The sequence below is a fragment of the Saimiri boliviensis genome, chromosome 20 (assembly GCF_048565385.1).
Source record: "Saimiri boliviensis isolate mSaiBol1 chromosome 20, mSaiBol1.pri, whole genome shotgun sequence".
NCBI classification, from domain to species: Eukaryota; Metazoa; Chordata; class Mammalia; order Primates; family Cebidae; genus Saimiri; species Saimiri boliviensis.
The window spans coordinates 29,482,330-29,495,855 of NC_133468.1; the positions used below are offsets into that span (position 1 = coordinate 29,482,330).

General features: G+C 46.7%; 1 protein-coding gene and 1 pseudogene across 6 annotated transcripts in view; one reads left to right on the forward strand and one right to left on the reverse strand.

Moving 5' to 3' along the window:
* The window catches only part of BAIAP2L1 (BAR/IMD domain containing adaptor protein 2 like 1), a 127,645-nt gene that overhangs the window by 27,364 nt on the left and 86,755 nt on the right, over window positions 1-13,526 (reverse strand). For all 6 annotated transcript variants that reach the window (XR_012515352.1, XM_074390748.1, XM_010344787.3 and 3 more), the window contains 2 exons: window positions 2,361-2,422; window positions 2,179-2,250 (listed from right to left, as the gene is read on the reverse strand). Coding sequence is in view for 5 of the 6 variants with exons in the window: in XM_074390748.1 (XP_074246849.1) it covers window positions 2,179-2,250; window positions 2,361-2,422 (134 nt within the window). In the remaining variant the exon portion in view is untranslated. The remainder of the gene's footprint in view (window positions 1-2,178; window positions 2,251-2,360; window positions 2,423-13,526) is intronic.
* Window positions 7,423-7,472, forward strand: LOC120360431 (U7 small nuclear RNA; annotated as a pseudogene).

Here is a 13,526-nt window from a genome sequence, read left to right on the forward strand (position 1 = left end):
TCTGCATGCTGGCTGGAACCCTCACCCTGCAGTTCACACCATCTGCATGCTGGTTGGAACCCTCATCCTGCAGTTCACATCATACCCACAGTGGCTGACGCCCTCACTCATTTCACCATCCTTATGCTGGCTGGAACCCTCAGCCTGCCATTCACACCATCGGTATGTTGGCAGGGACCCTCACCCTGCGGTTCACACCATCCTCACAATGGCTGGGGCCCTCACTCATTTTATACCATCCTTATGCTGACTGGGTCCCTTAGCACACAGCTCACACCATCTGCATGTTGGCTGGGACCCTCATACCACAGCTCGCACCACTCTCGCACTGACTAGGGCCCTCACCTCTCAGTTCACATGGCCCCATCCATTCAATGTTAATGTCTTGCCTTTGTTCTAAAGGTCCCTGTTTGAACGAGGAGCCCCTGACCAGAATGGCTGTTCTCTGAGGACATCTGCTCTTTCTTTTATTCCTTCTTTCCTCAAAGGCTTTTTGACGCTGGGTGGTTAACTTTCTTCTGCCATCCAAAGTCTCAAAGTCCCACCCAAAGCACTTAGCCACCAAATTAGGTTACATGCTCCTGGCTGTTTTATGACTTACGATTTCAAGAAACAGAATGAACAGGTGCAATAGCTTAGGGTTGTTTTTGGGTGCTGTGTTGCAGAGTATTTAAGAATGCAGGGTCTCTTTTTTTGACACTGACTCTCACTCTGTCACTGAGGCTAGATCGTAGTGATGCGATCTAGGCTTGCTGCAACCTCCATTTCCCGGGTTCAAGTGATTCTCCTGCCTCAGCCTCTCTAGTAGCTGGGATTACAGGCACACACCACCACACCCAGCTGTATTTTTAGTAGAGACGGGTTTCACCATGTTGGCCAGGCTGGTCTTGAACTCCTGACCTCAAATGATCTGCCTACCTTGGCCTCCCAAAGTGCTGGGATTACAGGGGTGAGCCACCACATCCAGCGAACTCAGGGTCTTAAGTCTAACAGACCCACATCAGAATTCAAATCCCTATTTTCCCTATAATCTGTGAAGTGCAGATAAGTGGGGTGTCTGGCTGGGTGCAGTGCCTCATGCCTGTAATCCCAGCACTTTTGGAGGCCAAGGCAGGTGGATCATGAGGTCAGGAGTTTGAGACTAGCCTGGCCAGGATGGTGAAACCCCATCTCTACTACAAGTACAAAAATTAGCAGGGTGCAGTGGCAGGCACCTGTAATCCCAGCTATTTGGGAGGCTGAGGCATGAGAATTGCTGGAACCCAGGAGACAGAGGTTGCAGTGAGCTGAGATCACACCACTGTACTCCAGCCTGGGTGACAGAGCAAGACTCTATCTCCAAAAAAAAAAAGAAGGTGTCTATGTTTTAGAGTTTCTGAAGGCTAACTATCAGATAACATATTCCAGCCAGGAGTGCAAAGACAGGCAGCAGGCTTAACAAGGACCACAAAGAAGGGATGAGTTCAGGGCAGCTCGCACACCAACTGCCACGCAGAGGGCTTGGTGAGCAGAAAGGGACTTTGGGTGGCAGAAGCAAGTTCTCTACAGTAGCAAGGAAGCGGGCAAGAGCCCTGAATACTGGGGCTATAGGGCCACCCTGAAGGGGACCTGCAGAAACCTGCTGGAACGAACAACAGCGGACAAACAAGGGGTGCCATGCCTCCCCCCCACCGCTTTTCTTTAGACACAGTCTAGCTCTATTGCATAGGCTGGAGTACAGTGGCACGATCTTGGCCCGCCGCAGCCTCCGCCTCCCAGGTTCAAGCCATTCTTCTGCCTCAGCATCCCAAGTAGGGACTCCAGGCATGCATCACCATGCCCAGCTAATTTTTTTTTTTTTTTTTTTTTTGTGCAGAGACAGGGTTTCACTATGTTGGCCAGGCTGGTCTTGAACTCCTGACCTCAAGGGATCTGCCCGCCTCGGTCTCCCAAAGTGATGGGATTACAGGTGTGAGCCACCGCCCCTGGCCTCTACGCTTTCTAAGAGAGACCCCAAATGTTAGCAAAAACCAGCTCACACATCCCAAAGGGACCTTTTCGGTTTCATGTATCCGGGCATGATCAACACCGAACTCCACTTCTGTTTGCTGCTGATGAGTAAACAGTGGGGATGGGTTCTCCTCGGGCTGGGAGGTCAGGCAGCCCAAGGCTGGGGCTGGAGGAGAACTGTGCACTTACATTCATATATTTCACGTCAAGTTCTATCTTCTTCTCCAGCTCATGGATAATCTCTTTGTGGAATTTTTTAAACTGTTAACAAAAGGAAATAAAAAATTCATGCCAGATTTGAGACTTTAAGCAAAATAAGTTCTAAAACATAAAACAAGTGTTTTCTGCAAAGAGAAAAACAGATCACGTACATTTTCATCAAGACTCTCGTTGAGTTTCTTGTGGGTGCTTGAAATCTCAATGAGGACATGGCCTGGGAACAAAACCAGATAAGTTAGAGGAAAGCACTGCATTCATTCATTCATCCATTCATTCATTTTTGAGAGGGATTTTTTGCTCTGTCACCCAGGCTGGAGGGTGATGGCACGATCTTGGCTCACTGCAACCTCCACCTCCCAGGTTCAAGTGATTCTCCTGCCTCATCCTCCCAAGTAGCTGGGATCACAGGTGCATACCACCATGCCCAGCTAATTTTTTGTATTTTTTAGTACAGACAGAGTTTCACTGTGTTGGCCAGGTTGGTCTCAAACTTCTGACCTCAGGTAATCCACTGCCTCGGCCTCTCAAAGTGTTGGAATTACAGGCGTGAGCCACCACACCCAGCCCATTGCACAGTTTTGTAAAGTATTAGGGAGTGAAACAGAACAGGGAAACATAGAACAACACTGTCCTCAGCGTCTTAAAGCATCACCCCAGACACATCAGGAGCACAGTGGGGTCCCCATGGTGGCTTCCAGGGGGACACAACTGAGAGCAAACAGTCTCTACAACATCATTAATGAGACAAATGCCAGCTCTCTTCAAGTTCACATGACTCCGTTTTGTCTTTTGTTTTTTTGACACAAGTTCTGGCTCTGTCACCCAGGCTGGAGTGCAGTGCTGTGACTTTGGCTCACTGCAGCCTCTACCTCCCGGGTTCAAACCATTCTTCTACCTCAGCCTCCTAAATAGCTGGGACTACAAGCATGCACCACCATATCCAGATTTTTTTGGGGGAGCGGGTATTTTGTAGGGATGGGTTTTCACCATGTTACCCGGATTGGTCTTGGCCTCCCAAAGTGCTGGGATAACAGGTGTGAACCACCATGCCTGGCCCACGTGGCCCTTTCTGTATTTACTTGTTCCCTAAATTGATTTAAGTTTTGAAATTCTCTCACAAATGATTACTTGGGTCATCACAGTAGCTAACTATAGGAATAAAAAATGATTTATTTTTATCTAATCCCCAGAGTAATGTGATTAGCTGTCAGGCACGAGAGATAAAGGCTATTTCTTTTTTCTCACGTTAGTTCTTGCAATGTTTTGGAAAATACTGACGCCAGGGGAAACCGCAGCAGGAAGAATGCTCAGCCCTGCCTCTCCCGGGAATACACCAGGTCTCTGAAACCAAGCATAGTCACATGGCGGGGGAGGATGGTCCAGGACAGAGGAGTCTCACTCCCGAGAGCAGCAATCAGGCCTCTCGGTTTGCAATCACATCTCTGCACTTAGTGGCAGTGCGCCAGCTCTCTGTCACCTTTCTGCAGGTGACATCTGATAAAGGTGAACGAGAGCCTCTTGCTGTTAACTTATCTGCAGGAACCAAATGGATTTCCTAGGGTCTGTCACCTAAGAAATAGGAGAAACACATAGAATCATCTGGAACCACCATTACCACCACCATCAAACAATGCTGACCAACAGCAAAATGTACCAGTGAACCATCCTACAGCTCAGAGGCCAGACAAAATTCCAGGCCAGGTGCGGTGGCTCACGCCTGTCATCCCAGCACGTTGGGAGGCTGAGGTAGGAGGATCACTTGAGGTCAGGAATTCGATACCAGCCTGGCCAACACGGCAAAACCCACTGCTGCGGCCGGGCGCGGTGGCTCAAGCCTGTAATCCCAGCACTTTGGGAGGCCGAGGCGGGTGGATCACGAGGTCGAGAGATCGAGACCATCCTGGTCAACATGGTGAAACCCCGTCTCTACTAAAAATACAAAAAACTAGCTGGGCGTGGTGGCACGTGCCTGTAATCCCAGCTACTCAGGAGGCTGAGGCAGGAGAATTGCCTGAGCCCAGGAGGCGGAGGTTGCGGTGAGCCGAGATCGTGCCATTGCACTCCAGCCTGGGTAACAAGAGCAAAACTCTGTCTCAAAAAAAAAAAAAAAAGAAAAAGAAAAAAGAAAAAAAAAAAAACAAAAAACAACAAAAAAAAACAAAAAAACCCACTGCTGCTAAAAATACAAAAAATTAGCTGGGCTTGGTGGTGTGCACCTGTAATTTCAGCTATCAGGAGGCTGAGGTGGGAGAATTGCTTGAACCTGGGAGGCAGAGGATGCAGTAAGCCAAGATCTTGTCACTGCACTGCAGCCTTATGTCAGAGTGAGACCCTGTCCCCCCCAAAAAAGGAATTCTAGTGGGGAACTGAGAAGCTGCAGAGGAAGAATCAGAATGAGGACTGTGGTAGAATATGCAGAGAGAGGAAGAACAGACTGGACTCTGGCCTCGGCTATGACCACCATACAAATGGCCCTATCGTGTTCTGTTCTGGGGACATCTGAAGACATCTGAGTCTCACACTGGCCACCCAGGCTTCCCTCGTCCCAGCTCAGGATTCAACCCCTGCTGAACACAACCACACAGATGTCCCATTGGACACACCTCATACTTAATGTGTCTCTAAGTGACCTCCCTGGCTGCCCTACATTCCTGAATTCCAGCTCTCAGCTGCCAGCCAGACAAGGGGTTGACTTCTCAACCACGTATAACGCCCGACGACAAAGTCTCACTCCCTTGGGCATCCATTATCGGAGCCACCTGTAGGGCACAGCCATGTCCCTTTCCAAGCTCTCTGATCTCTTCCCTGCCCAGGACGGACAGCCTGGGGAATGGCGCGTGAAGTCACCAAGACATGGTCACCCAGTAATCTGATCCACCAGAGGTAGCAGAGGATTCTCCCATCAACCCCCAGCCCCCAGCACTCATGTGCCACCACATGGGCTTTCAAGGAGGTTCTCTCTCATGCCTGTCTAACCCCAGCATCTGCTCGCATCCCTCATCCTCTCTCTGGACTCCCAGCTTGTTCTTTTCTGGATCACCTTCCTCACAGGTGCCAGGGATCTTTCCAAAGTGCAGGCGTAACATGTAACTCCCCTTCACCCCATGGTGTTGGAAAACCAGCTCCTGAACTGTACTTCAGAGCCCTCTGCAAACGGCGCTGCCTAGACAAGGCAGGGTCAGAGGCTCTCAGAGAAGCAGAACTTGCAGGGCTGTACACTGTGACAGGTATAAAACCTAGTCCCTAAGCCCTGTGGGATTTTACGGCGCTCTGATGGGTAACTCAGTCGGGCTGTACACTGTGACAGGTATAAAACCTAGTCCCTAAGCCCTGTGGGATTTTACGGTGCTCTGATGGGTAACCCCACTGGCTAAACACGGGGAGCAAGGACAGAACCATCCCAGTGCTCAGGGCACCAACCTCTGAGTCAGCAAGCTTCCCGCTCCACATCCCTCTTTTCTTTTTCTTTTGAGACTGAGTTTCACTCTTGTCGCCCAGGCTGGAGTGCAATGGTGTGATCTCGGCTCACCACAACCTCTGCCTCCCAGGTTTAAGTGATCTCCTGCCTCAGCCTCCTGAGTAGCGGAGATTACAGGTGCCTGCAACCACATCTGGCTAATTTTTTGTATTTTCAGCAAAGACAGTCTCAAACTGCTGACCTGAGGTGATCCACCCACCTTGGCCTCCCAAAGTGCTGGGATTACAGACATGAGCCTGAGCCCGGCCATCCCACTCCACATCCTTAACAATGCTGAATTCATCTTCCAGAACACAGCATGAGAAAACCAGCTGACCAGAATTCTTCGCAAAAGCCACCTTCACACAGCCAAGGACATAATTCCACTAATATGCCATTTTATAGCCACTGAGTCATTTCAGATATAATCTGAGTTATTTTCACATCTATTTCAAACCCCACAAACAATTCCTCACTGGGGATGAAAAATAAACAACAACAAAACCCACTCCAATTATTTACAAAATCAGACACTCTATTCTTGGCAAGGCAGATCTACTTAAAAAATAATAAACATCTAAAAATAATTTGGATTAAAGCATTTGGTGATTTGGGCTAGAGGAAATGCATTCACATTTTTGTTCTCATACTGTTCTCTTTCATGAACTTTATTTCCACAGCCTTATATAATGTGGATCTCTGGGAAGCGTGCTGCCAAAACCAAGGTGTGTGCGAGGGTGGGTGCCAACACCGCTGAGCCTGGTGCTCTGGCCTGGCCGGGCCCCTGGGCACGCTCCACACTCCTGCCCGTGGTTTCCCGCAGTGCAGGGGAGAGGCTCAGTGAAGCAGCCCTTTCACTCCGAGGGCAGGCGGGGAACACCTGGCCTTGTTATTCCTGTCCCTCACTGCTTGTGGAACTCAGATGCTGGCCTCACAGCAGCCGCCGCAGAGTCCGCAGTCACAGAAAGGATTAACACACATCTTGGCTGCCATTCTGCAAGCTGCTGAAAGTGTATGTTGAAACGAAAGATGAAAACGGCCTTTCTGTTCGATCTGCAGAAGTTTGATCTTAAATAGAGCAAGTGTGACTTTATGTTTAAAATGCGATGCCACATGGGTTTGTTTGCTCTTAGTTCTGTAACCTACTTTTTCACAAATTACATTTGAGAAGGAAAAAAGAAAAACCACCCTGAAAATATTCGAGGGTGGGGTGAAGCAGGCACAGCCGGGACTCAGATGAGGCAGAGCTAAGTACGTGGCCCGACAGGAACCGCACCACGGTGCTAGGCAGGCTGGGCCGCCTGCTTCCTTTTCTCCCTAGTTATGTTTGGAGTCACCTGGGAAGAAACTCAGAGCAGTCATTACAGTACTGTGATTCAGTCTAAATAAGTGGCAATGCACATGTATGTCAAAAGCATGAACTCAACATAACTAAAGACATTTTTGTGTATGTGTGACAGTCTCGCTCTGTTGCCCAGGCTGGAGTGCAGTGGCATGATCTCAGCTCACTGCAACCTCCACCTCCTGGGTTCAAGCAATTCTCCTGCCTCAGCCTCCTGAGTAGCTGGGATTACAGGTGCACACCAGAGATGGGGTTTCACCACGTTGGTCAGACTGGTCTCAAACTCCTGACCTAGTGATCCACCCGCTTCTGCCTCCCAAAGTGCTGGGATTATAGGCGTAAGCCACCACACCCAGCCCTAAAAGATGTTTTCTACCATCAATTTGTCTTGATATTTGCATAAATAATTCACACAGAGTGTTACAGCTCTGTGAGAGCTTGTCTAGCAGGGTTTGGAAAGCCCAACAAAAAAGAATGGTTAATAGTAGTATCACTCTAATTTTAGAAACTATGAACAAATAAGCACAATACAGTATAGAGAACAATACTGGACAATATAGTATAAAGAGCTGCTTTTAGCCAATAGGTGGTATGGAGTTAAAATGCTGAAGAACAAACCTTAAGGAAAATGATTAGTATGAACATACAGAATGTTTTCTTTTTTTTTTTTTGAGATGGAGTCTCACTCCGTCGGCCAGGCTTGGCTCACTGCAACCTCTGTCACCCGAGTGATTCTCCTGCCTCAGCCTCCTGAGTAGCTGGGATTACAGGAATCTAACACTGCACCTGGCTAATTTTTAGAGTTTTTAGCAGAGTAAATTTTGTAGTAGGTTTCACCATCTTGGCCAGGCTAGTCTTGAACTCCTGACCTCATGATCCACCCACCTCGGCCTCCCAGTGTTGGGATTACAGGCATGAGTCACGCACCTAGCCACATAGAATGTTTTCATTGGAAACACAGGGCCAGGCATGGTGGCTCAAGTTCCAGAACTTAATGGAGTTCAGATGGGAGGATCACTTGAGGCCAGGAGTTCAAGACCAGACTGGGCAATACAGTGAGACCCCCCCTCATTGATACAAAAAACGTTAAAAATTAGCTGGGCTTCATGGAACATGCCTGTAGTCCCCAGTTACTCAGGAGGCTGAGGCAGGTGGATCACTTGAGCCCAGGAGTTCGAGGCTGCAGTGGGCTGATTGCACCACTGTGCTCCAGCCTGGGCGACAGAGCAAGACCCGGTCTCCAAAAAGAAAACGAATAAAGTCACTAGACTATTAATACATTTTCTTCATCAATTCACAGTGTAAATTTAGAGGAACCAGATGGAGATTACTAATGCACCTGAACTGCCCAGAACGTGTAGGCATAAAGATCCTTTCCATTTATATCTGACCATGGATAATCAGAACCCACTTTATTTCCAGAGAATGCAGAGCAACGCCTGAGTCACACACTACTTCCTACACATTAGTACAAGTGGAATCAGACAGTAAAATGACAGTGGAAGCAGCCATCTAGCACTGTTCTACAGCTATGCTACACAGATTAAAGTAAAGCTGATTACAGGTATCACTTGAGGCCAGGTGTGGTGGCTCACACCTGTAATCCCAGCACTTTGGGAGGCCAAGGTGGGCAGATCACTTGAGGTATTTCGAGACTAGTCTGGCCAACATGGCAAAACCCCGTCTCTACTAAAAATACAAGAATTAGCTGGGCATGGTGGCACGTGCCATAGTCCCAGCTACTTGGAGGCTGAGGCAAGAGAATTGCTTGAACCTGGGAGGCCAGGCGTGGTGGCTCTAAGACCCTTAAAACAAGAATAAGCCCAACAAATGGAAACAAGCTAAAATAAGAAACAGTAATTTTGAGATTCATGACAGAATTTAGTTCACAGGGTATAAGACACGCCCTGAAAACTAGACAGACAGGTTGACGCAGAGACTCACAGCTCACAGGGAGCAGAGACCAGTGCTGAAGCCATTCCTGGCAGGATCTCTTAAGCTGTAATGGATGAATTGCTGGGTGCTTGGCATGGAGTAATCTGAGAGTTGAAAACCCCAGGGGGCTCAGTCTTTTGGGCGGTCCCTACACTTTTATGAGTTTTACTTCTAGGAGTCCCACCACCTTCTCATTAGGGAGGTTAGAGAAGATTCCCCTGGGGCTTCTGGTGGAGGGGGTGGGAGACCAACATTCTGAAATAAGCCCAGAGCTTTGATCTGTCCTAGTTATGTTCTCTGTAAGGAAGGCCAGGCCTCAAGGGAACCTGCCGTAATAAAGCTTTATCCGACCAGGGAAAGGGTGATTTGCTAACTCCAGCCCCCTCCAGTCTTCCTGTCTCAAGTAAAGGGAGAGGAAAAAAAAACAACTCAGAAACTCTTCTGAAAGGCGTCCTAGAACTCTGGCCTACCCTATCCAAACATGGATTTAAACGTAAGAGGAAGACACTTCCCCTCCCCAGTACCTGACTAATATCTGTGCATTACAGCAGAGAGTCACAAAACATAGGCTTCATTTAGAAGAATTTTTTTTTTTTGGGAAAACCAAAGACAACAGCAGAGACAACAAGGATATCAGAGGAGAACTGAAGCCTCTGACTCTGTTACAAATACAACTTAATCTTATATTAAATACATGCTAACTCCTAGCCGGATAAACAGAAATCCTCACACGAAAGGCTCATCTACTTCAGTTACTATTACCCAACACATCATGTTCAGCTTCTTTTATTATTTTATTTTATTTTATTTATTTTGAGATGGAGTTTCACTCTGCCCTCAGGCTGGAGTGCACTGGCACGATCTGGGCTCACTGCAACCTCCACCTCCTGGGTTCAAGTGATTCTCCTGCCTCAGCCTCCCAAGTAGCTGGAATTACAGGTGTGCACCACCATGCCCAGCTAATTTTTGTATTTTTAGAAGAGACAGGGTTTCACCATGTTGGCCAGGATGGTCTTGATCTCTTGACCTTGTGATCCGCCCGCTTTGGCCTCCCAAAGTGCTGGGATTACAGGCATGAGCCACCGCACCCAGCTCAGCTTCTAACAGTAACAAACATAGGCATGCTAAGAAAAAACACAATCTGAAGAGACAAAGCAAGCATCAGAATCAGATTCAGATGTGGTAGAGAATCCAGAATTATCAGACAGAGAACTGACAACCACCATGACTAATATGCTAAGAGTTCTACTGGAAAAAGTGGGCATTGTGCAACAAGACATGAGTAACAGAAGCAAAGAGATGGTGTGTTAGTCCGTTTTGTGTTACTTATAAAGAATACTCGAGGCTGGTTAATTCATTAATAAAGGAGGTTTATTTGGCTCATGGTTCTGCATGGTACCAGCATCTGCTTGGCTTCTGGTAAGCCCTCAGGAAACTTTTACTCATGGCAGAAGGCAAAGTGAGCATAGGCATGTCACACGGTTAGAAGGGAGGGGTGTCATGCTGATAAACAACCAGATCTTATGTGGACTAACAGAGAACTCACTTACTACTGCAAGAAGGGCAACAAGACATTTGTGAAGGATCTGCCCCCACGACACAAACACCTCCCACTAAGTCCCACCTCCAATATTGGGGGTCACATTTCAACACAGAATTTGGAGGGGACAAATATCCAAACTGTATCAAATGGAAACTTAAAGAACAAAAAAGAAATACTAGAAATAAAAATGAAGGAATGAAGAATGTCTTTGATGGGCTCATCAGTAGATTGGACATGACCAAGGGAACAATGAATGAGCTTGAAGATATGTCAACATAAACTTCTGAACTGAAATGCAAGGAGAATAAAGGATGGAAAAATGAAACAGAATATCCAAGAACTATGGAAAAATTACAAAAGGTGGAAATACCCACAATGGAAATACCAGGAGAAAAAGAGAGAAGGGAACAGCAACAATAAAAACTGATGTACTAATATCTGAGAATCTCCCAAGCTTAATGACAGACACCAAACCACAGATCCAAAAAGCTCAGAGAACATAAGACAGGATGAATACTAGAAAATTGACACCTTGGTATTGCATATTCAAACTGTAGACTAGCAAAAAGAAATTTTTTTTTTTTTTTGGGACAGAGTTTCACTCTTGTCGCCTAGGCTGGAGTACAATTGCCTGATCTCAGCTCACTGCAACCTCCACGTCTCAGGTTCAAGCAACTCTCCTGCCTCAGCCTCCTGAATAGCTGGGATTACAGGTGTATGCTGCCGAGTCCAGCTAATTTTTGTATTTTTAGTAGAGATGGCATTTCACCATGTTGGCCAGGCTGTGTCTTGAACTCCTGACCTCAGGTGATCCACCACCTCGGCCTCCCAAAGTGCTGGGATTACAGGCATGAGCCATGCATCTTAAAAGAAGCCAGAGGAAAAAAAAACCTTACTTCTAGAGGAACAATGATAAGAACAACATCAGACTTCTCTTTACAAACCATGCAAGCAAGGAGAGATTGGAGTGACATACTTAAGTGTTGGAAGAAAAAATTCAACACAGAATTCTTTATCTAGTAAAATAATCCTTCAAAAGTGAAGAAGAAATAAAGACATTCTGAGACAAATAAAAACTGAGGGAATTGGTTACTAGTAGAACTGACTTGTGAAAAAATGTTAAAAGAAGTCCTTCAGCGACAAAAATCACATAAGTCAGAAATTCAGGGCTGGGTGCAAGGTCTCACACCTGTAATCCCAGCACTTTTGGGAGGCTGAGGCGGGTGGATTACTTGAGGCCAGTGGATTACTTGAGGCCAGGAGTTTGAGACAAGCCTGGCCAACATGGCTAACCTCTGTCTCTACCAAAAAACCAAAAATTAGCTGGGTGTGGTGGCACACACCTGTAATCCCAGCTACTCGGGAGGCTGAGACATGAGAATCACTTGAACTTGGGGGGGCGGAGGTTGTGGTGACCCAAGATAGCACCACTGCATTCCAGCCTGGGCAACAGAGCTAGACTTTGTCTCAAAAAAAAAAAAAAAGAAAAAGAAAAGACAAGACAACATTCTGGGTATTTTAGTGTCACATCTTTTGAGTGAGATCTTGGCTTCTAACACCTAAGGTAGTACTTAGTAAAGATGCCTCCTCTGAAAAGTGTAACAAAGTATTCAGTATATGAAAGAGCAGGGAGATCCAGGGCTTAGGTGACAATTCTCTCTAATAAGAGACAGTTCAAATAGACTGATAAATTGATTCAGGAAGCAAATTAAATCTTTATTTCCCATTTGCCTTTTGATTAGCAATTAAACTGATGTAGCGTAAATACTCTAGACAAGTACTGTCAAGTTAAAGCACATGATTTGCAATAAAGAGAAAATATTTCCCAAGATGGGTTTTAATGCACTATTCTTATTTTAGCTAAAAGGACAATGTTAATTTATTCAAGTGTATCAGTTATGTATCACACAGAAATAATTGATCAATTTTGCATCTATATACAGATGACAAGTGCTTGTTTCCCTTATAATTTTTTTTTTTTTTTTTTTTTTTTTGAGACGGAGTTTCGCTCGTTACCCAGGCTGGAGTGCAATGGCGCAATCTCGGCTCACCGCAACCTCCGCCTCCTGGGTTCAGGCAATTCTCCTGCCTCAGCCTCCTGAGTAGCTGGGATTACAGGCATGCGCCACCATGCCCAGCTAGTTTTTTTTTGTATTTTTAGTAGAGACGGGGTTTCACCATGTTGACCAGGATGGTCTCGATCTCTTGACCTCGTGATCCACCCGTCTCGGCCTCCCAAAGTGCTGGGATTACAGGCTTGAGCCACCGCGCCCGGCTTTTTTTTTTTTTTGAGACACAGTCTTGCTCTGTCGCCTAGGCTGGAGTGTAGTGGCACAATCTCGGCTCACTGAAACCTCCACTTCTCGGTTCAAGCAGTTCCCTGCCTCAGCCTCCCAAATAGCTGGGATTACAGGACCCCCAACACACCTCGCTAATTTTTTTTTTTTTTTTTGTATTTTTAGTAGGGACGGGGTTTCAGCAACTTGGCCAGGCTGGTCTTGAACTCCTGACCTCATGATCCACCTACCTCGGCCTCCCAAAGTGCTGGGATTACATGCGTAAGCCACCATGCCTGGTCTCCTTTCTATGCTTTTGAGACACAGTCTCATTGTCCCACAGGTTGGAGTGCAGTGGCGTGATCTCAGATCACTGCAACCTCTGACTCCTGGGTTCAAGCAATCCTCCTGCCTCAGTCTTCCGAGTAGCTGGGACTACAGGCATGTGCCACCACACATGGCTAATTTTTGTATTTTTAGTAGAGACTGGGTTTTGCCATGTTGGCCAGGCTGGTCTCGAACTCCTGATCTCAGGTGATTCACCCGCTTGGGCCTTCCAAAGTGCTGGGATTACAGGTGTGAGCCACCATGCCCAGCAACGCTTGTTTCCTTTATATCTGAATGCAAGACAACATTAACTGACTAAAAGTTTTCTACAAGTTATTATATAGAGGTAAATTGGCATTAATTATTCATCTTCCTTCTTTACTGATTAGTAGATGAAGATTAAAATACAACCATTTTCATGCTAACAAAAATGAAAAC